This window comes from Hypanus sabinus, chromosome 11 (genome assembly GCF_030144855.1).
Source record: "Hypanus sabinus isolate sHypSab1 chromosome 11, sHypSab1.hap1, whole genome shotgun sequence".
NCBI classification, from domain to species: domain Eukaryota; kingdom Metazoa; phylum Chordata; class Chondrichthyes; order Myliobatiformes; family Dasyatidae; genus Hypanus; species Hypanus sabinus.
In genome coordinates, this window is record NC_082716.1 from 66093643 (window position 1) to 66117615 (window position 23973).

At 42.6% G+C, this 23973-nt stretch overlaps 1 protein-coding gene across 1 annotated transcript in view; it reads left to right on the top strand.

Annotated features, from left to right (window-relative positions):
• The first annotated feature begins 653 nt into the window (after positions 1-653).
• The window catches only part of LOC132402056 (doublesex- and mab-3-related transcription factor 1-like), a 30691-nt gene continuing 7371 nt past the window's right edge, over positions 654-23973 (top strand). Inside the window, exons 1-3 of the mRNA XM_059984582.1 lie at positions 654-2076; positions 8357-8631; positions 15269-15416. Coding sequence (XP_059840565.1) covers positions 1620-2076; positions 8357-8631; positions 15269-15416 — 880 coding nt within the window. The 5' untranslated portion in view covers positions 654-1619. The remainder of the gene's footprint in view (positions 2077-8356; positions 8632-15268; positions 15417-23973) is intronic.

Sequence of the window (23973 nt, forward strand, 5' to 3'; positions counted from 1 at the left end):
TTCTCAGTCAAGTAATACAAGTGGTGATGGATGGATGGCCAGATAATAGGCATGACTGTACCTCAGAAGTACAAGAATATTGGAACCACAGATCAGAACTTTCTGTTGTGATGGGATATTGTACAAAGATAGCAGAATTGTGATTCCTAAACGTCTCCGAAAAGAAATGCTTGGGAAAATCCATGAAGGCCACCTAGGTATCGGAAAGTGTAAGAGAAGGGAGTGGGAAGTGATGTTTTGGCCCAGGATGAATCAAGAAATTGCAGAATTGGTGTATTTTTGTGAAATATGCCTTAAATACCAACCTTCAACCCTAAGGAGCCACTGCATCCACACCCTAGTCCTCAGAGATCTTATCAGAATGTAGGCATTGATCTTTTTGTAACTGACAACAAAGATTATCTATTAATAACAGATTACTACTCATTGTATTCTGACGTGAACAGCAGAGAATGTAATTACATGCATGAAATCAGTTTTTCCAGACATGGTATACCTGATGAAATTTTCACAGACAACGGTGTACAATTCAATGGTGAATGCATGAGACATTTTGCTCAGGAATGGGGCTTTGTTCAAACAACATCTAGTCCATTTTCCCCTCAGTCCAATGGATTCGTTGAGAAGTCGGTAGGAATTATCAAGAAACTGATGCACAAAGCAAAAGATAGTGGAGGTGATTTTTATAAAGTTTTGTTAGCCTATCGCAGTACTCCACTTGAATGTGGATGCTTAGCTCTTGATGGGACGTCATTTGAGATCCAATCTGCCAATAAATGAGAGCCTTCTGAGAACAGAGGGAGGAGAACAAGTGAAAAGATGGAAAGATGAACACAAAGCAAAGCAGAAAGCATACTTTGACAGATGTTTTCGTCCATTACCTGAACTGCACCAAGGAGCTGAAGTGAGGATACAAGACAAAATGAACACATGGGCACAGAAAGCTACAGTACTTGAATAAGTACAACCCAGATCATATATGGTCCAAACAGAAGGAGCAAAGACCTCAAGAAAGAGCCAACTTCAGAGTTTCAGTTAACTAATGCAGACCGACAAAACATGGAAATAGCAACAAAAACACAAGAACTGTGTGAACCACTTAGAAGATCTACTTGTGTTCATAAACCCCCAGTGAGACTGATAAAGACATGTTAAATTATGAATTTGCTCTAGTCAATGTTGCTAATTGTTTTTCTTTTTAAGGAACGGCAGATGTGTCAGAACGTGATTGGAGAGAATTCTGAGCATGCGCAGAAATGATAGCTCTGGAAGCGTGGCGTGTGGTTGTTGCTTTTAAATAAAAGTTCTATTCTGCCCGAATATGGTTCTTTATTAGAAACCCACGGTACGTATTAATATAAAGAACACAACAGCGGTGACAATGTTTTCACCACCCTCGGGCGAAAGAGATTGCTGTTCTTGTGTTCTGAAGCTGTGCCCTCCGGTGCTAGATTCTCCCAGTACTGTATTGGAAACAGTTCAGTTGCAAAAGTATCGATTCTGGGACAATCTGAAGAAAGTTACAAACATCCGTCCGGCAGGTGCGCACCTCGTTTCTCTGACAGTTTGTATCCTGCTCCGGACTCCAAGCCCTCGCTCTGCGGGTCGAGGCAGCAGAGATGCCCGGGAGCTCGAAAGCCGAGAGCAGCGGCGGGACGCTGAGCAAGTCTCCCCGAACTCCCAAGTGCTCCCGCTGTCGGAACCACGGCTTCGACGTGCGGCTGAAGGGGCACGGAGTGTGCAACTGGCGCCACTGCCAGTGCCCCAAGTGCTACCTGATCGCCGAGCGCCAGCGCATCATGGCAGCTCAGAAAGCGCTCCGCAAGCAGCAGCAGCGGGAGGAGGAGCGGGCTGTGGCCGCCGAGGGCAACGGCACGGCGGCCGGCACACTTGTTGCCCCGGAGCAACCGCCAGCGCCGGCGCCGGCGCCGAGCCCGGCCACCAACAGCAGCCAGCCGGAGAGAGAAGTCTCTCTGGCGGACAGGCGCGGATCCTCGGGGGCGGAAGATAGACAGGGCGGGGGAGAGAGGAAGGACAGTGTCCCCGCCTACATGGTCCACGCCTCTACTCAATTCGGTAAGATATTTGACAACGTGCTGAGCTGATCGTAACTCAAATGCTAGAAGAGATAAATATATATTTCATTTATTTAAGGTATAGTATTTTAAAAGCTTTTATGCTAAATCCCATTTTAAATTCTTCAAAATCGATTCAGACTGAAACCGTTCTAAGAAACCTTGGGGTTTATTGTGTTTGCTGTTTTAACGTTTGGTTGGACGTTGAACATATTTTTAAATATTCCTAAACATAGGACTTAAATAATTCTCTAGTTACATTTGCGGCTTCGAACTTATATAAGTTATAACGACAGGCTCATTTTAATGTCTTTCTTTGATATAAAGTTTTAAAAAGCCTTACATCTATGGTGTGTTACACAAAAGTATTTGTTTCCTCCACAACCCCCCCCCCCCCCATTGAAGAGGTGTTTATAATTGATGCTATTTACAGTTGGACCACCTCGTTTTTCCGGAGCGGAATTTATTTTAATTCCGGCTGGGAATGTAGTGTTTCGGTCACGGCTCGGTTGTTTCAGCACTCTTTGTTCGAGATCAGATTGTGGCCCCATTACCGTGTTTTAAAAACAAGTTTTCGTGAAGACTAAAGTGTTGGATCACCGGACAAAAGAAAAGATCCGGAACAAATAGTAAATTGTAACACTTGTGTCTTCACCAAACGGTCAAAAATAATAAACATTAATCTCCGCAATCCTGGTAGGCGGGTCAATAGACCACCTAACTCCAAAAAAATTGCAAAATAAACGTTTTATGATCGTTTATTGTACTATTCGATGTGGAGAACAATTTTGACACACGGGGAAGTCTCCAAAAATGATATCAAAAAACAAGCTGGCCACCTGCAGAAAAACGTCAAAAATCTGACTGATAACCATCAAACTGCAAGTTTTTTAAACCAGGTGTTTTAATGAATGCTCTTTTCACTAATGTTTTGCAATTAACAGTAGTTTCTGGAATGAAAGTTGTATCTGTACTGACGTGACGTCATCAATGACGTAACCAAGGGACAACTCTGGTATTAAGTACTGACCTCATGTCACAATATGCTACCTTATGGCTTCTCAGATGGAGGCTTGTTCATCATCCGCTTCTATCGCTGGCTCATTTGTCATATTGTCGCAGTTGCCATCTTGGTAACGCCCACATGCACTGGTGCATTCCAGCCCATGTTTTCAGCAGGTACATTTTAGTGTATTGCACCCTCCCGAACAGTTGCAGTGAATCATCTGAATAAGTACCTCTGGAGCAGGCCTTTTGTCTGTCATCACTGGAATGAGCTTTTCCCCTTCCACCTTCCATCCCCACTCAGATGGCTCCATTTCATCACTACAGCCCATCCATTCCATAACATGGTAGTAAGTCTGCAGGGAGTGAAATTTACAGGCTGAGGTTGTTGGTGGCAGTCTTTCAGGCGTGACAAAAGTCTTAGCTCTCGCAACTTTCTTGCAGAGCATATTGTATCTGATAAATGCCAGGGAGTCGTTATGATTTCCATTGACAACCGCCACCATTGCCCTACGGCCATTGGTTTCCACAACATCCTGACTTTGCTTTGCTATCATTCCTTTCAGTTAGTCCTGACGAAGGGTCTCAGCCCGAAACATTGACAGTGCTTCTCTTTATAGATGCTGCCTGACCTGCTGCGTTCCACCGGCATTTTGTGTGTGTTGCTTTGGTGAACAGAATGCTTTTGAACAGTCTCTGATTTCCTTTTCCTTCTTGATGATTCTTTGGAACCCCGACTTCTTTCCGATCCCAAATACTCTGGACGTTGAGTCGCATCCGGTAAAGGCACGGAGAAACTATAGATCATTACGGGCTGCTTCTCCGAGTATCTGCTTAAGGACCTTGATATTATAGGCTTTTGTTTTCACCTTGTCTGAACGGAAATAGAGTTCAGTGCAGTTTGCTGCCACTACATGGTGGAGCAAAAGTACGAGGAGATCTGTGTCTTCTCCAACGAGGGTGGCAGATTTGAAAGCAGTCATTGTGACGGCTGCTTTTGCGATCTCAACGCCGGCATCTCCTCCAGCTTGAACCACTTGGCAGCCTCTCTGTCGCAGACGTTCGAAGATGAGCTGGATAATTACCTGCTTGTCTGCCGCATTGGACAAGAAGTCCTTTTTTCCAAAAAATTTTGTTGCCCCTGCAACACCTTGTTCGCATTCAAATTTCTACTTTGATGCTGATGAATACAGTCCTTTATGCTTGGCCCAACCCCATAACCATCAAACACTACAGTGGCTCTGGCATAGTGTTTGACAGTAAATGAGGCATAGTCATCTGCAATTGAACTGTAGGTACATCCCTCCGTCCACATTAAGTGGTGCAGAAGAGATCCCCCATCTAGCACATAGCGATCTGTCACTGGACCGTCTGTGTGACAGCATTGTCCAATTTGGAGGTGACATAGTTCCTTATCACTTCTGCCAGTTGTGGCAAGATTTCTTTGTTTCAAACAAGGACATCAGATATGGACAGAGTTCATAGTTCATCACTTCGTCTAGCCGGAGATCACCCGTCTGTGACACAACTAGGAACCTCTGTAATAACAACGCTGGATCTGTGGTACGGTCTTCAGCAACTTTTACTGCCCTGCTGGATGCTAGTGTCTTAACCTTTGAACTCTTTTTGTGCGAATACGAGAGAACAGAGTGTCTGTCCATCTTCCTAGCTATGTCATTTCCTATTGCGAACAGGTCAAGTTCATTGACATCCTCATTTACATAAACCCCTGTGATGATGTTGCGCAATGATTTATCATCCGAAAATGGCGTGGAACAGTCCAGTTTGGCTGCGACTTTTTCAAGGTCAGCCTCATCTCTGCTCACTCTGGAGGTGGACAACTCCTTATGTTGTTCACCTGTTGTGTAACTATTGGCAGTCAGTTCTTGCATGGCAAGGTTGTAAGAGGATGACACAGTGGAAGACAGAGTCCAAACTGCTGTCTGGTGCTCTGACATCCCACTTCCTCGCGTTAGGCCCCCTTGGCTTTTTAGTGAGCGCATTAGTGTCGGTTCTGTCACAAGATCAGAGCCAAGGCCAGCCCAGTGTTGGCTGCTGATTACGTGGAACCCAGACTGGAACTACTGATGAACCTCAGGGTTGTCATCCTCCAATGCTCCTGCTTCTGGAGAATCATTCAGATGGCCAGTGGCTGTGAATATCGGCAAGCAAGCTGAGATGCATCTTCCATGGCCCCATTCGATTGGATGCAACAAGTGCCCTAGCAATCTCTACCGTGTGCTGGTAGTTGACCCACAGTGTATCGTCATGGAATAATAGTTCATAGTTATGGTGATAAAGCACACCCTGCAGGTATTCCCATTCACATTTTATACCACAATTATGGCACTACCATTGTTAGAAACTGTGAAATATAGCAAAATAAGACAGGTATGGGTCTGATTCTTTTCAATGGCGGCCATTTTTTAAACGTCAGATTTTTTTTTTTTACTTTCCTATGCTCTGTTTCTGTTCAACTTTTGATATGTTGTTCAGTATGTCTGAAAGTACAAGAAATGACCATAAACCATTTTTTTGGCAATTTTTTTTAGGGTAGGGGTATTTTGGCGCTATTCTGACAGCATCATGGGTAGCAAGGTGTTCTGAATGTCACAAAGAGTAAGGTGCATCGTGCACAACGGACACAATGACACAACCTTTATTCCCAGGACTTCCTGAAGGATTTGATTCTCTGGTGTTCTTTAGCAGTGAGCATCTTTTAAATCCAAGGAGGTGATACTCGCCCATTACCGTCACTGCAAAGCTCCTTCTGGAGGGGCTCTCAAACTAGAGTTGTCAAAAGATAGGAGCCAAATTAAAGTAATCAATTTGGGTCTAGGGATTAAACTACAAACATGTCCTGCTAAAGTGTCTTACAATCCTGGGACAAAACCAGTTTAGAGCTTAATGACCTAAATGACAAGTATAGCATTACTTCCACCCCAAAATATCTACTCAAAAATTCAGTGCAGAAACCAGAAGGTGCTGCCTTGTCACAGATGCCAAGATTCAAATAGATATAAACCTGAGTCTCAGGCTGCTTTCTCAGGTGAACATAATGATTCAAAGGCCCTGTATCCCCATCCAAAGGAAATACTGTTTGAACAGACTATGTAGTTTTTATCATATTGCCCATTAAGAGAAAATTGGCTGCCACTTTTAGTACAATAGCAGTTGCAATGGAAGCTGATAACATTCTAAAATTGTTAAAGGATCTGGAAAAATGTCTTTATTCCCAGAACAATCACACTCCTGTAGTTCCGCTGTTCTGATATATATTACATCCCTGAAGTTTGAATACCAACTCAACAACCTTCCTCTGTATAAGCACAGGAAAGCAGAATCCATCATCCGAGACCCTCACCACCCTGGATGCGCTCTCTTCTCACTGCTGCCATCAGGAAGAAGGTACAAGAGCCTCAGCACTCACACCATCAGGTTCAGGAACAGTTATGGCCCTTCAACCAAAAGAGATAACTTTACTCAATTTCACTTGTCCTGTCAATTAAATCTTCCCACAACCAATGGGCTCACTTTCAAGGACTCTTCACTTCATGGTCTCAATATTTATTGCTTATTTGTTATTATTATTATTATTTTGGTATTTGCACAGTTGGAATCTTCTGCACTCTGGTTGAACACCCAAGTTGGTGGTCTTTCAGTGATTGTGTTATCGTTATTATTTTATAGAATTAGTGAGTACACCCACAAGAGAATAAATTTTAGGGTTATATATGGTGACTTATATGTACTTTAATAATAAACTTAATTTGAATTTTGAATAACTTTAATATAGAAGACCAAGATATAGCAGATCAGATGTACAATAGATAATGTCAAAGGAATATATACTAGGACATGTGATCACAGTGGGAATTGCAGAGGAGAATAATAAAGGAGAAGAGTGAACTGGCGGCTTTTAGCAGGGAATTTCTGATTATGGGATCTTGGTAACTAAATGTACAGCTGATAGTTTTATGAAAGGAAAGGAGGTATGCACATATTACTAATGTGATAGAGATTTGAGAGAAACAAAAAGGGATGAAGAGTTAGGGAGAAGAGAACCTATGAAGGGATTTTTGGAGCAACTTGGGAAGCAATATTGAACATTTTATTACAGGGTTAACACTTGAGTATTCCCACAGTAACATGTTTTGGGATTCTCAAATTATTACCCCACCACCCAAATGTCTGTAGTGGTACCTGGTTATGGAGTGATAGAGCACAGAAGCAGACCTTGGACCTATCTAATCCATACAGACCTGGTTTTCTGCCTAGTCCCATCTACCAGTAAACATCCATACCCTTCCACACTTCTCTCATCCACCTACCCATCCAAACTTCTCTCAAATGTTACAATTCAACCCACTTCCACCACTTCCGCTGGTAGCTCTTTCCACACTCAAACACCCTCTGAGTGAAGAGGTTCTTCCCCCCTCAGGTTCCCCTTAAATACTTCACCTTTCACCCTAAACCTGTGACCTCTAGTCCTAGTCTCACCCAACGTGAGGGGGAAAAATCCTGTGTGCATTCATCACATCTACTTCCCTCAATTTTGTATACCTCTGTAAGATCTTGCCTCATTCTCAGGGGAATAAAGTACTATATTTTCAACATATCACTGTAATTCAGGTCCTCAAGTCCCAGCAACATCCAAGTAAATGTTCTCTATGTTTTCAAGCTTATTGATATCTATCCTGTAGGTAGGTAACTGGAACTGCATTCAAGACTCCCAACTATGGCCTCACCAACGTGTTATACAGCTCCAACCTATCATCCTAACTCCTGTGCTCAGTGCTTTGATTTATGAAGGCCAATGTGTCCAAACCTCTTTTTATGTCCCTACCTCCCTGTGAAGCCACTTTCAGTGTACCATGGATCGTATTCCCAGGTCCCTTTGATCTACCACACAGCTCAGTGCCTTGCCATTCACTGTATAAGTCTTACCTTGGTTTGTCCTCCCAAACTGCAACACTTCACATGGATCTGCTGGCATGGTTGCATTCCAGTACCACTGAAGTAAACCCAGTCAGGAAACTTCAAGCTGTTCAAATAAACTCCACAATAGAAGACAAGTTCCCCTCCTTACCTCTGTATCCATTTGTGTAGCTTCTAGCTGAATTCTGAACTGGAGCTAATTTTGCTAATATTGCCTTCAACAAGGCCTAGAGCAAATGCCAAGCCTTCAGTGGTGCCTTTACAACTTAGTTTATTTGCTTTTCACTACTTGGGTTCAGGGTTGGATGGATTGACAGAGTGATCCTTTCCACTTTTAGATCATCCTGCTTTGTACCAAGAGTTCACTTCTGCCAGTAAAGACCAAACTGAAAGGAACTTGATGAGCAGCAGCCTTTACCGGAATATCTTGCCACCGAAGCTCTACACGGGATACTGCAGCAGTGTCTACAGTTATCACCCCTTTTCCATGGGTTTTCCGATGAATCAGCCAAGCTACAAAGGGACTCACGTGGCAGCTGGGATGTGTGGCTCGAGAGGCAGCTTCCGGCCAGTCCAAGGAAGTCTTGGGGCATTCCATCCAAACCCCATGTTGGTAAGAACAAACAAAAATCAATTACAAATCCACTTTCAGTTAAATGCTGTAATGTATTTGAAGTTTCAAAGTGTGAAAGATGTTGATGTAATTTTTAAATTTTAGAATGTAATACACTCTTCTTTGGAATAATTTTCTTAGGATGTGAACTCCAATTGTATTGCACTTCTCAATGTACCGTCCTCCCAACACCTCAGCATGTCATGGCACCAAAGGGATTTTGAAATGGTTGCCCTGACAAATGATCGCATATTCTGATTGTTCCTCTTTTCAAAGGTGCTGCCTGACCTGGGATCTTCTAGCATTTTTTTGTTTTTATATCTTTGAAACCAGTTCCATTTTCGGTTCATTCTTAACAGAGCTCATCTTTCACCTCTCCAATCCTGCTGCAAAAATTTCTAATAAATCTGCCTCCATCACACATTCAGGCAGTATATCTCATAGCTAGCCAGATTAAAAATCTGTTTTCAACTTGGGAAGTTTGCCAAATATATGAAAACTTTGTCAACATGCTCAAAATAGTGGAGGGATTCAGCAGAGTCTTTAGGATAAAAAACAATTGACACTTCATCAGGACAGGGAAGAAAAGAGGGCAGAAGCCAGAATTAAATGGTGGGGAGAGGGAGTGGAGCAGGAGCTGTTAGGTGACAGGTGGATAGAGGTGAACGGGGGAAGGTGAGTCGGTGGGGGAGGGAAATGGGAACTATGTGAGAAGCTGGCAGGTGATAGGTGGAAGTGGCAAAGGGCTAAACAAGGAATCTAATAGGACAGGAGAGTAGAGCATGGAATAAAGGGAAGGAAGAGGGGTAAGTGTGGATGATGGGCAGGATGTGAGAGCAAGAGAGGGTAAAGGTAAAGAGAAGTAAAGGGCCAGAGGCAACAGGGAAACAAAGGCGGGGTCAGAGGGAACTGGTTAACCCTCATTTCTTTTTTTTAAAGCAGGAATTTAATATTTGAAAATTTACAAGCCTTTGTCACAATTTCCAGGTTTAAAGGGCATTGGAAGAAAGCAGTCAGCATTATTGTTACCTCCATCCTTATTGCCTAAGTTGCACCCCATTTGGACTGGCTGACCTTTCTACTTCGAGTCCTTACAAATTCCTACTTAGCAATTTTATATTATTTGTCCTTTGCTATGGCTTTGCCTTAGTGCAGATACTGGGGCTGAGCTCAATGTGCTTTCCCACAAAGATTCTCGAGCTGTATATCCATAAAACATCAACCAGCATGTTGTCAAAATTCAGCGTAGGCACTGAGATATCTGTGTCACAGATACAATTTGCACATTTATCTCAGCGTCTAGGTTGCTGTTCTTTAAAAAATCATAATTGCTTGTATCAATGCAGTTACAAGCTTTGGTCAATAGATGGTGGTGCAAGGTTTTTTTGTGAAATTTGTTGCCGTAAAACGTGTATACAGTGGATTCTGGTTAATTGAGACACATCAGGTTCAGTACATTCTGGTCCAAATAAATTACTGCCCCAGTTAGCCAAAGTTACATGGAAATAGTTAAAAAGACAAACTGAGTTAAATCATATATTTAAATGAAATATCGAACAAATTAGAACATTATCAATAGTGCTTTAGTACTATAAAACTATTTATTAGTTCCTAATAGCTATTGACAGAGGAATTCATCCAATGTACACAATGAACCTTCACTTTAAGCATGGTGTAGCATCTAATGGCCACATAAATGCACGTCTGCCGCTAGTTAGAACCTGTTCAGCAACAGTTTCCTGCTTCAATTAAGCAGTGCAGTGTCCCAAGTAAACAAAGGGAATTCCGGCTAGTTCCTTGATTAGTTTTTGTTTTGTAAGAGTTGTCCCAAATTAACAGCTGCCCCAACTAACCAATGGCTCAATTAAGTAGAATCTGCTATGTATGTTTATCAACATACATATAATTACAAATAAGTGCACAGACATATACTGTATACATATGTACATGCATGTATAAATTGATCACTGATTCTTGAATAATGTTGCATAAAAGGATGAAACCGTAGTTGTATTTAATGTGGCATAAACATTTATTCTGTCGCATCTGAAATAACTAAGCTTCCTTGTTTTAATCCATTGATTTATTTAACTATCATGGAGAAAAGAGTAACAGCTTGCAGTCATGTTCATTAAGGTTATAACCTATGTTCGCTCTAAGCTGTGCCCATGTGCGCGTGCACACACGTTTTTCAACCAGCGCACAAAGGAAATTAATGAGCACACAAAAGGTTAGTTACCTAAAGTAATGTAATTAATAATTGTACTTATTCAAAATAATCTTTTAGCTAAATGTTTCTGTTAACTAGTTATTTGGTTTTTCAAATACCACAATGCACATCACTAATTTACGTTACCTCACCTTTCCTGTTCTGGTTTGTACAGCTGCATCACGGCAGCAGCCATCTTTGGTGGACAATGTTCATATCGTAAAATTTACAAAGATCTGTTTCAACTCCTGTAGATAGCTTACTAAGTTTTTATTGAAAAAAATATCGATTCACTATGTTGAATTCAAAAGAAGCGAAGGGCGTGAAGCGCAAAAGAACTGCAAATTTGTTTGTAGTTGAATGGTTTAACAAACTAAAAAGAAACTACTAAACTGAAAGCTCATGAGGTCATGAACGTTCAGCTACGAGAAATATTTATGTAAGATTTGGAAACTGGATTATCTGTTTGTATTGTCGTGATGCAAAAGTTGCTGGAGAATTTGCTAGTGGAAAGAAGTGGGATGATATTTGGAAACTTGACTTTTTGAAGCATCATTTGGCAAGTAAATCGCATTTGGACGGTGTACAAAAGCTCAGGCAACAGAACCCGTCATTACCCATTACAGGAGTGCCACGCATGTTACGGTTGAGTGCAGATGAGCAAGAGCGAAAACGATCAAACCCAGAGGAGATCAAAGTTCTTATCGAAAGATGAGGTACAAGAATGGTCAGCTTTTGATTTCTCTGCAATTGCAGATTGTGACTTCACATTTGCCGATAAACAAGTTAATGCCATGTCTAAAATATCATGATATTCTAGCTGAAAATACTGTAATAGTTGGACAGTTTAATGATTTCAGATTTTCTGTGCAAGAAAAAATTAAATCCAAACTGATTTCAAACTTTGCTCAAATGGTGGCATTTGTACTTCAAAATGAACAGTTTTGTGACCTTGCACAGTTGATGGACATTGGGGGAACCTCTCCTGTGTCTAGTGCGGACTGAGAGCAAGGTTTTATCCTAATGAATCAACTGAAAAGCAAGCTGAGAAACCGTTTAGGTGAATGTCATTTTGGATATGTTAATGAGGATCAAAAGCTATCAATTGGATGGAAGTTCTGTTAGTCTAGATGGAGTTTACAAAGAATGGGTAAATGCCAAAGACAGGAGAGAGAAAAAAATAACTGAGTGACTTAAATATGTGTGTTATTTTGTTGTTATTTTGTGCAGTTTTATGTCAAATATTTTGTAAACCTACATAAATTGTGCCATGTATGCATTCAGTGCGCACATACTTTTGTCACAGGAAAAACATTTGCACAACGTAAGATTTTTGCGCACACTGACTACTAAAAATTAGAGGGAACGTTGGTTATACTGTAACCAGAAATTAATACAGAAAAGGTTATAACAAAGGAGCTGGTTGTGGATTACAGGAGGAATGGAGACGGCTAACCCCTATTGACATCGGCGGATCTGGGGTTGAGAGAGTGAACAGCTTTAAGTTCCTCGGCATTCTCATCACCAAGGACCTCATGTGGTCTGTACATAACAGTTGTGTGGTGAGAAAGGCACAATAGTGCCTCTTTCACCTCAGACAGTTGGAGAAGTTTGGTATAGTCCCCCAAATCCTGAGAACTTTCTACAGGGGCACAATTGAGAGCATCCTGACTGGACCCTTCACTGCCCAGTATGGGAACTGTACTTCCCTCAATTGCAGGACAGCCCAGCGCATCTGTGTGTGGACTTCCCAATATTCAGGACATTTACAAAGACAGGTGTGTAAAAAGGGCTAGAAAGACCATTGGGGACCCGAGTCACCCCAACCACAAACTGTTCCAGCTGCTACCATCTGGGAAACGGTACCGCAGCGTGAAAGCCAGGACCAACAGGCTCTGGGACAGCTTCTTCCACCAGACCATCAGACTGATTAATTCATGCTGACACAACTGTATTTCTATGTTATATTGACTGTCCTGTTGTACATACTATTTATGATAAATCACTATAAATTTCACATTGCACATTTAGACAGAAACATAACATAAAGATTTTAACTCATGTGTATGAAGGATGTAAGGAATAAAGTCAATTCAATTCAATAAATATGTACTGTACAATGTTACAGACACTATAGATGCAAACAAGTTACCTTTAATGGAGTTATGCTCTACAACTCCATACCAGCAGTAAATCTCAGGCTTTGGTAATATTTCACCCCATGCTGTCGGTACTGCACTGTTGTCCCAATCAAAGTTTTGTGGGATAGTACCTGCCATTATTTGCTGCATTTTACAAATATAAAGGAGGAAAATCAAGTTTAGATTTCTGGAGATATATTGAATCATTGCATTTCTCATAAACAGAAGTCATATTCTGGGAAGTTTATAACATGGCAAAATGCCCTTTTACAAGCAAATCTATGTGTTAAATAAACCAATATGTGACCATTTACATACACTCACGGTGAACATGGTGTCTGTTCTTGAATCTAGAACGACTGTTAGATGCTTCTCAGATACGATTCAAAACTGAAGCTTGTTTATGTGGACCTTAAAAAACTCCCACGCTAGTATTCAGACAGAGTATGGGCATGCATAGCCCTTGAATCAGCTAGCTTCCTGTTTATGGTTCTTTGTGATATTATTCTATTTGCTGGCCATATAAATGTGCTTTTTATTTTACAGAGCTGCTTCTGGAGTTTGGGGGTCCAAGCCTAATTTTTCCTGACGTAAAATACTTTCCATGTTTTAAAACTTCCAGCCAATAAAATTGATGCACCATCAATAACTCTCTGAGACGTGAGGCGAGTTATAGGCTTTTATTGGCTGGAAGAAAGAACAAGCAGCAATTGACCACCACACTACATCCTGGAGACTGAGGCCGGGGCGGAGTCCCCAATCGCCTTTATACCGGGGTCTGTGGGAGGAGCCACAGGAGCAGTCAGCGGGGGGGGGGGGGGGGGGGGGGCGTGTCCAGACAGGTATATGTAGTTCACCACAACAGTATTTGCTAAAATGTCCTGAGGATGTATTAAAATACAATGCTATGAAAGTTAATTCCTTACATTTCCCGTAACTTCACTGACTATAGGTTAAACCTCAACATATTCTAGTTTCTTTTCATAAAAACATAAAAGGCAACAAGCCATACCTCAGGTTGTAAACTGTGAAATGAAAATGTTGTGATTAACTCTGTACAGTCACCTATTTAACAGCAGAAAGGCAAATCATAAAATATAATAAAATGTATTAAATCATAAATTCCTAATGAGATTAGAATAGATGATGTGTGAGGTAAAGGTATAGTCACAGTTCATTACCTCAGAGTTTTAACCAGTTTCCCAAATGCCACTGGACAAAGGTTAGTTATGGAGACGCTGTATTTATTCTTGTTTACTAATTCAAAGGGACATAACTGAATGTTTCTTTTCTTCAGTTCGGTACAAGAATTATTCAATTTCCCAGAAACCGTTTTCAGCTTTTTGCTTGTAGCCTTGGTAACAGGGCCTTTCAAGGAAAGACATTTTAACTGAGTAACTTTATCTCAATTAAGTTAATCAATTTTTGTCTCTAAATGGTGATAATTCTGAGAAGTGACTCTCCACTTGCCCCCACACCCTTCCCCCCACCACCGCTTCTGAAGCATTTAATGAAGATAGACCATTTCTATCAAGCAGAGAACGTTAAATTAACCAGAGCCACACCCATCAGAATAGTCATAAAAACAGAGAATTTATGTCAACTGCAGCAAGACAGATCCCTGATTGGCAGTAAGGTTAGCACTGATGCACTTCTTAGCTCAGTCACTTTGAATTTGGTTATCACAACTATCGAAATCCTTTCATAGAAAACCTACAGCACGATACAGGCCCTTCAGCCCATGATGCCATGCCGAGCATGTACTTATTTTAGAAATTACCTAGGGTTACCCATAGCCCTCTAGTTTTCTAAGCTCCATGTACAAAGTTTCTATAGTTTGCAAAGAAGTACACTAAATGCAATTGAGATAAAAGTTTTTATTTATGCTGGTCAACAAGGAGCACACGTGCTAGGAATAGTTGTGTTTTTCAAAGTTGCGGACTATTGATAACTTGGAACAGCAAATTAAGGCCTCCCTGTACAGCTTGCAGTAATGCACCATGATCTCAGCAGGATGGGTACACCAAGCTATGCTAGTATATTTTCTACATCCTATGCCAAGAATCCTGAATTTTGAATGAATCTAAATTTGTACCAGATGTGGAAGAATATTTTGCTATTATAAGTCACCCAGTTGTTATTCAGGATGAGAGAGCAGAGGGATGCTTCATTCCGTTTATTCTAATAGATTTATCAACATGTTGGGCTCAGTTTGAACCTTCTATTCATTTCATTCATTTTCCCAGTCATTTGCTTCCGTTGATGGATTTAATTTCCTTTTTGACAGATGCGCGATAATGGTTGTGGTCTGCAATCATCTTATTACTCATCGGCTCCATTTCTTGGTTCAAGATTGTTCTCAGGGTCACCGTACATCCCCCCTCTCCTAGCACCAAGGGTGAACGGAACTTCTAGTGAAACTGAAGTAACTGCAGGTGAGAGTTTGGGAAATGTATTCAGTCGTTCAAGCATGTAAGCATTTTAATTTTAGTTGCTGGCCACTCCCCATTCTCTAGATTCCCTTGAAAATGTTGATACATTGTAGGAGGTATGGTTACAGAAACCACTTAGCCAAGCATCGCTGGTTCTGTGAGAATATAGATTAAAATTATTACCTGGGGATTTGACCACAGCAAAGGGAAATCGCCCATTATGGATCCAGCTCCCACTCATCTTCCATGGCGGCATTTCTAAGTGCATGAAAACTCTGGCTATTTTTCTGTTGCCAAATGAGCGATACTGTAAGGAACCAGCATCACCTGCATTGATTTGTGGAGCTTCCACAGATGGCACGCTGTGTTCTTTTGAAATTGATACATTGAGGGAGTCAAAAACTGAACACTAGCTTCATTATAATGAGCAACTGCATTATAAAACAGGAATTGATTTTACTTGCCGACTATGAGAAAAAGGTTTATTTTTCCCCAATGCTCCACTGCCCAGCTCTCTTCACGGTGAATTTAGCAAGTGTTGAATCGATTCCAACTGCTGCATGATCTCAGCAGATGATCTTTTTGCACTTCCAAATGCAATCATTGAGTGCAAGCAAACTGTTTGAGGGTATCGCAGAACCCTGTACAGCTTTGGTTAAAGTTTACTCAAGCCCATTCTATGAATTGCTATATGGAGATCATGGCAAGGGTGCTAATTCTTTCTCTGCCCCTTCCCTTACTTTACCTTTAAGGGTCAGCTGACCTCATCCAGATTTCAACTTTGATCAGTGATACACCTGGACTTTATGTATTAGTAACAGTCTGCACAGCATTTAACTGTAACTTTGTAAAGGAATATTCCACTTTTGAGCAAAGGAGGAGGCTGCTAAGCATTTAGGATATATTTATGGATGCTGAGTGCCTCCATTTTTTTCTGAAGCTGTGCCTTTAGAATCCATCAACTTATACAATGAAGAATCGGCGATGCACTCCTGGTTTCCATATTCTGGTTTTGTTGGAAAATTATTGTGATGTTTGTGGCCAAGGTGAGGATTGGGGGCAGCTGTGTCTCTCCTGCAGTTTACAGTTCTGTCAGGGCTGACTGTCAGAAGTTCAAAGCATGTATACGTTATACAACCTTGAGATTGGTTTCTGTACAGGCAGCCACAAAACAAGAAACCCGAAAGAACTCATTAAGAAAGAAGACCAACAAACACCCGATGTGCAGAGAGAGAGAAAGAAAAAAAAACGCATTGTGCAAACAATAAAAGTAAGCAGAGTGCAATTAGAACGGAAATGAGTCCATAGACTCAAAGCCTGAAGCAGACCCATGGCCTCAGCCTCAGTTCATCACATACTCGGACATCCCACCTCTCCTGGAAGTTCCGGGAGTCTCCCGCATATTGACAATGGCTCCCTGACGCTGGCAAATTACATACAATATCCTGGAAATCGATTTCTTTGAGAGGGAGCATCCTGATTGGTCTCCCTTTACGCTAAGTACTGACAGTCCCCGAGTTACGAACGTCCAACTTACGGACAAGTCGTACTTAAAAACGGAGGGAGGAGAACACTGTCCGCCATTTTAAGTCGGATCACAGCACCGTCCACCATTTTAAGTCATTGCCGTTAACACTGTGTTGAGTGTGTAACTTTGTATTTGGCTTAAATATTTCTCAGCAAGATTCACCCTGATCCCCCTTTTCCAGTCAGCACTTGTCCCATTTAACCTGTCTCAGTGCAGGTGGACTTTAGGACCTGCCACCCGCGGCTGCTGCTGTACTTTATTTTAAATTAAATGCAATCATGAACAATGGCGAGATCAGAAATGCTGATCAAGTCCACTAGTTCCTAAAGAGGACTCTGATAGGCCAATCAGACAGCTCACTGCTGCTCAGCGATAGAACATAAAATCCACAGTTTTCTGTTCCATTGACAGAAAATGATTGTGATTGAAAATAAAGTGGAAATAAGAAAGCTATTGGAAAGAGGTGAAACGCCATCGGTCATTGGAAAAGCATTAGGCTACAGTCGGTCAACAATCAGAACAATTGTAAAGGATAAAGTGAGAATAATGGAGCATGTCAAAGGCCCTGCCCCGATGAAAGTTACAATTATTACTAAGCAACGCAGTGGTTTAATTATTGGAATACATACATGTCTTAAGTGTTTTATATGCATAGAAAGGTAAAATATATACTAAGACAAAAGTTTGACTAACTGACACTAAATAATACTGGATGTACCTGTTCCAACTTACGTACAAATCTGACTTAAAGACTGACTCAGGAACGGAACTTGTTCGTAACCCAGGGACTGCCTGTAGACCTATCAGTTTTCTCTGTGGGCGGGCTTTAAAGTTGACCTCTCTCTCTCTTTCATTGTCCATCAGTTCAGTTTAGTGTCCTGCAGCGCCATGGCAGGGTGTTCCAAAAAAAGAAAATATAAAACGTACTTCACCCCAGACTACGCTAAAGTGTACCCCAGCCTAATAGAGGTCAAAAATAATGACAGTGTTGCTCTCTGCACTGTTTGCAAAAGTGACTTTTCTATTGCCCCTGGTGGGTTAAAATGTAAAAGACATGTTGAGGTGAGTTTTAACAGGTGTCATTCGTTCATTAGCATAGCTAATGTTATTTAAACTAGCTGGCTAGCTGCTAAGGAGCTACTCTATTGATGTCCTACATGATGAGGCCAAACTCCCTGTAGACTTGCTTAAATGTTTTAATAGAATAAACAAACGACTCCATGATAATATAAGTACATATTTTAGTGTCACATTTTCTGCACATACCCAACTTGGTGTACAGATTAGACAAAATCACTAAACAAAGTCTTACATACACCCTTGGAGGTCGACCGTGGGGGGGTGGGGGTGCTACCTCCCTGAAGTGAGGTTTTGCAGGGTGGGATGTCTGCATACTGGAGTAAGAGATCACAGAGTCCACAGGCACGAAGGCCAGAGCAGGCCCACGGCCTCAGCCTCAGTTCCTCACATAGCGGAGTCAAACGTTACAAAGCCCGCAGACGCGAGCCCCGAGCAGCCGGAGCAAGCGTCAGTGCAGCAAAGAGCTGAGTAAGTGTGGAGCGGTGAGCAGAACTGGCCTGGCCCTCACCTCCTGTCCCAACTCCTTGCCCTATCTGTCCATCTGGCCCAGTGTTTCCATTGTGCAAGCATTATGTCGTTCCTCACACTAGGACCCGGACCTTGTCACATCGATACACCCTGCCGCCACAGTGACCTGCACGCTGTCAAACCACAGACTGTGTGCGACTGAATGCAGTCCAGCATGCACACATCTTTATACATCGGTATAAAATTTCACAAGCTGCTTGAAGAGAAAATAATGCCATTTGGCTTTCTTTCCCTTTGAACAACTTTGCTCACCCTTTATGTGTAACACCTGGCCTATTTCACATGGACGTGCTCCCAATAACTTTATTTATTTAGCGGCACAGCGTGGCGTGGGCCCACTCGAGCCACGCCACCCCAGTAACACCTGACAACCCCGATTTAACCTGAACCTAATCGTGGGACTATTTACAATGACCTGTTTGTCTTCGGACTGTGGGAGGAAACCAGAGGTCACAGGGAAAACCCATGCATTCCATGGGGAAGAAGTTCAGAGACTCCTTACAGAACGGCACCAGAATTGAACTGCGAGCTCCGAAGCCCCAAGCTGTAATAGTGTGGTGCTAATCGCTAGGCTACCGTTAAATTTTTAACTCCACAAAGCGCCCAATGCATTCCACGAAGGAGAAAGGGTGGGAAAGTGGGGGCTTGCAAAATAATGAGATGCACATTCAGCAAGTACAGAATAGTCAGAAAAGATAATAATGGTCAGTGATGGTTTTGAGGAAACTCAAAATGAAGAAATTGAGTTTCTCTAGCTGAGGAAAACGTAGAATAGAGAGTCATAAATTCTGAAGGTTTTACAGTTGACGAGTAACACAATATACCGCAGATGGAAGTGAATGGATGCAGAGACACAGGGAAACGATATATCAAAGTCAGTGGGAAAAGTGGCTTCTTCCTGTTATGGTAGACTCTGTCCTTTTCACTAGATCTTTTCAAATGATTATTTTAAACTAAACCAAGATGCTTATTCTTTGTGGTTTGTTTTACTGTGTTTTAGGTCGACAGATCATGTTTAAGGGGAGATAAATTTTGTTTGCTGTTGATCTACAGGATCAATGACTTTCCTTGTGATTTATGTGAGAAATAAATTTAATGTCAGCCTCTGTTGATGGTATGTTTCTCTCAAGCATGCCCTGATTTTGAAAGGTTTATTAAATCAGGTAGTGTATAAAATCTGGTGTAGAATGCTCAAGGTCAGCCATAGATATTATTTTTTAAAAACCTTAAGTGTTAGAAACAGATCAGCTGAGTTATTGGAGGAAGCTTGTTTGTTTTTTTCATATTTCTGAGATCAAGTGTCAGGCAGGTTGACTTATCTTTGTTCCTGAATGTTAGAATTCACCATTCTGTATTATTTATCACGTGTACCATGGAAACACACAGCCAAGTGTGTCGTTTGTGTAACCCGCAGCAAAAAGGCTGTGCTGTAGCCACAAATTTCAGTGCCCACAATGCTTAGCAGAGCAACGCACAACACAATAAGCAACAGAACGACAGCTAAACAACCCCCTTTCCTCCCTGTACCCAAATCCTTACACAGTCCTGTCACCTCAAGTCAATCGGTTTTCATCGGTCTCCAGAGGACCTGGACTTGGACTTGGATTCTGAACTGGACATGCAGACATTGGGCCTTCAACTACCCCTGTAGACTCACAAAGATGCGCAGACCCAGGGCTCTGGCTAACATACCTGGCCCCCAGAATTCCAGTTCGGCCCTCGGGTCTCAATCCTTGGCATTGACCACAGACCCCAACAACCACCATTCACCAGACATCAAAGTCCAGACCCGCCAATGACAGGATCCCAAATACTCGGCCTCAATCACTGGTGTAACTGATACACGAGCCCAGGGGGTTGATCAGGCCTCGTTCCCTCTACCCGCATGGAGGTCCAACTCTGGAGCTCACTGACAAACTGCTGACCCTGGTGGAGTTAACAGCCTTTGTCCATACTGGTCTGTTGGTTGGACATCTGTTGTGTAAAGATCCTGGCTGCAATAAAACAGTGTTTTGGTTCTATTGTTCTCATTTCAGCTCTGAATGGACTGATTCTTTACGTGGTAAAATTCCTAGACTGTCACACTATGTTTAGACATGGGTCTTGTTAGAGGCTGCTTGCTGATTAGCTAGTTACAGGCATAGCTGTACATGATGTGACTGACATGAAATAATGAAGTAGAGGTGGTGGAGGTGTGCGGTGGGGTGCATTAATGGATAGAGGTATTGATTGGTTGGACAGTTTGGGGGGGGAAGTCATTGTTTTTGAGTCTGGTGGCCCTGGCGTGGATGCCATGTAGCTTCTTCCCATATGGGAGTGGAGCAAACCCGGCGAGTGGTCCTTTCTCTGGCACCTTTCCTCGATGGCAGGTAGGTCAGTGATGCGTTGGGCAGTTTTTGCCAGCTGGTGTAGAGCCCTCTTGTCTGCGGCGGAGCAGTTTCTGTACCACGCAGCGATGCAGCGCTCGAGTTCACATTTGCGGAAGGTCCAGCTCTCTTCAGCCTCCTCAGAAACCAGAGGTGTAGGTGAGATTTCTTGACTGTAGAGGATGTGGCCTGGCACCACGAGAGGTTGTGTGTGGTGTGCAGACCCTGGAGTCTGCAGCTGCTCATGGTTTCCACTGCTGTGTCACCGATGTGAAGAGGGAGTGAGTTGTGTGAGCTCTCCTGAAGTCAATAACCATCCCCTTTGTCTTGCTGAGGATGAGGTTATTTGCCTGGCACCAGGCCTCGAGCTCTTTCACCTCCTCTCTGTGGGCAGTCTCATTGCTGTGGGTGACGAGCCTCACCCCGCCGTGTCATTGGCGAACTAGACAACGCGATTGCTCTGGCGTGCGGCTGTGCATGAGCAGTGGGCTCGGTACACAGCCCTGGGGACACCATACCGAGGATGGTGGGAAGGAAGGAGCGATTGTGCATCCTGACACTCTGAACTCTGTTTGTTAGTTACACAGAGGTGTAGGGGTTTGTTCTCCATGGTCTGTGGGACAATAGTGTTAAGTGCTGAACTATAATCCAGAAAAAACAGTGTCCTTGCTTTCTAGGTGTGTCAGGGCCAGTGCACGAGATGCTGTGTTGCTGTGTGGCATCTGTTGCAGAGCAGTTCTGTCAGTAAGTGAGTGTCCAGTGCGGCAGGAATGGAGTTTTTGGATATGTGGGATTATCAGCCAAACAAAGCACTTCATGGTGATTAGTGACAGTGCCACTGGGCGGTAGTTGTTTAGCCCTGAATGTGTAGAGTTCCTTTGGTACAGGGATGATGGGGGCTGATTTGAAGCATGGGGAGACAGCAGCCTGGATGAGTGAAGTGCTGAAGATGTCCATGAAGACATCAGTGATCTGGTATGCACACTCCCTAAGTACTTGGCCTGGGATGTTGTCTGAGCCGACAGCTGAAAATGGGGGTTGACTCCCTGCAGTTCAGAAAGTGGCTACTTACCTGGTAGTCTTTGTGGCTGGTGTTGCTGGGCCCACCCACTAACTTAATGGAGCGTGAATCAGCTGGGAGGAAGGTGGTGCTGAACCATCCACCGCCACGCCATCAGGAGCCAGCTATCAGCTAACTCAGACTGCTACAGGTCATCGAGCGGGGAAGTGCATGGGGTCACATTTAAGGGCTTTCTATTGCCCCTTTGCTGCACGTGAGTAGCCTTCTACCAACTTGAAGCCATGTGATTATTGTGGAGCAGCTACACACTGCAGGACATATGGAATGGAGGCACAGTGTGAATAGTCAAGAGTTATATACTTTTGGTGTTGATCAGATTGTAAATATGGTTTTAAGTTAAGACTGTGTTCATGTCACTGTAGGTTATCTTCCCCTAATGCTGATCATGTAAACCATGATGTGGAGGAGATATAGTAAGATAATCCATGTGCCAATTCCACATTGCAGCATCCAGCTCACTGGCTGACATTTCCAGCACTGTCTTTAAACTCAGTGTCCTGTCTTTGGTGCTCTGAGCACACTGGCGCTTTGTTTCCTGTGAAACTCCTCTGGCTCTGTTTTCTGCGCTCCCTTGAAACTCGGAGGACTGGATTTACCATAAGCACACTTGGGCCCATTCAACACCTTCAATTAAACTTAGCAGGTTTGCTGGAAAAATTCTATTACTGTCTAACATATTTTAAAATGAGTTGGGGTATTAAAAATAAAAATCTGAAAGAAGTGCCAGTCCCACACAACCAACGTTCAGAGTAAATTTGATTAGAGGAGTTAGTCCATGGTCTATCTGTCTTGCCCATGGGAAAACGGCAAAGGAGAACATTCAGTGAGCCTCCCTCACTGTCCTAGAGGTTATGGCGACGATGTCACTTACTGACCTGCTGGTGAGATTGTGGTGAAGCCTGCAATATTTTGATTCAGCAATAAATCCAAGTCAGGATGATGTGTGATTTGGTATGAGCTTACAGGTGCTAGTGTATCCATGAAATTATTTTTCATGCTATCTAGTCAGTAGTGACTTGTTTTTCCAGGTAACTAATAAAGTGCCTTTTCTGTATTTCCTGCCAAAAGTTACTGCATTTATATTTATCTGTGTTGAATTCATTTAAAAACTCGTGTCGACTCTTCATGTGCCCTCTTGTAACTAGTTGCCATCCTCCTCAGTATCGGCAACTCCACCAGCTACTGAGGTGGTATCGTGTACAGATACAAAAACTGTCTTTCTGACTCCAGACCCTAAGTTGTTCATGCAGATTTTGAACAATTGGACCAAACACAGGAAAGTAGGGCAAGTTCATGGTGTGGGCAGGATGGATGAAAGGGTTTGTTTCTGTTCTGTGTGACTCGATGACACTAATTCTCATTCACTGACCCCATGCTCTCTGATCTTATTCTGTGGTCTTTTGTGGGAGCCCCACGTCAAAGCCTTTTGAAAATACAGATAAATTACATTTGCCACGTTACCATGATTGACGTTCTGTATTATCCCCCCCCCCCCCAAAATCATACTTCTTGTGGTTTTTTGGATCTTTAGGTATTCTAATCTCTTTGGTAGGAATTCAGTTATTTTTCTGGCCATTGATGTTAACCTACTGCTATTTAATTCTTGGGGAAAACTTAAATGCAGGTATTATGTTAGGTATCCATCTGTCCTCGAACACTACACCTTTAGCTAAAATATTGTTAAACATGTTTTGTGATATTTCTTTAGCTCTTTCAAAATGCATGATGCAGTCCATCTGGGAAAGAGATTTTATCCTCTGACTTCAATTGGCCTATTTAATCCATCCTCTTTTTCAGTGTTACATGTTTAAATGAATTACATCTGCCATCCATAAATAGGCCGGCTGGTGGCGCAGTGACATCTTGCCGGTCTCTGGAGCGAAGAAAGCACTCCCGGGCACGCTTTCCATTCGTGCCAAGTTGAGTGTCGAGCTCGCAACTCAGCCTCTTAAAGACAACTGCGCCGTGAGAAGGACG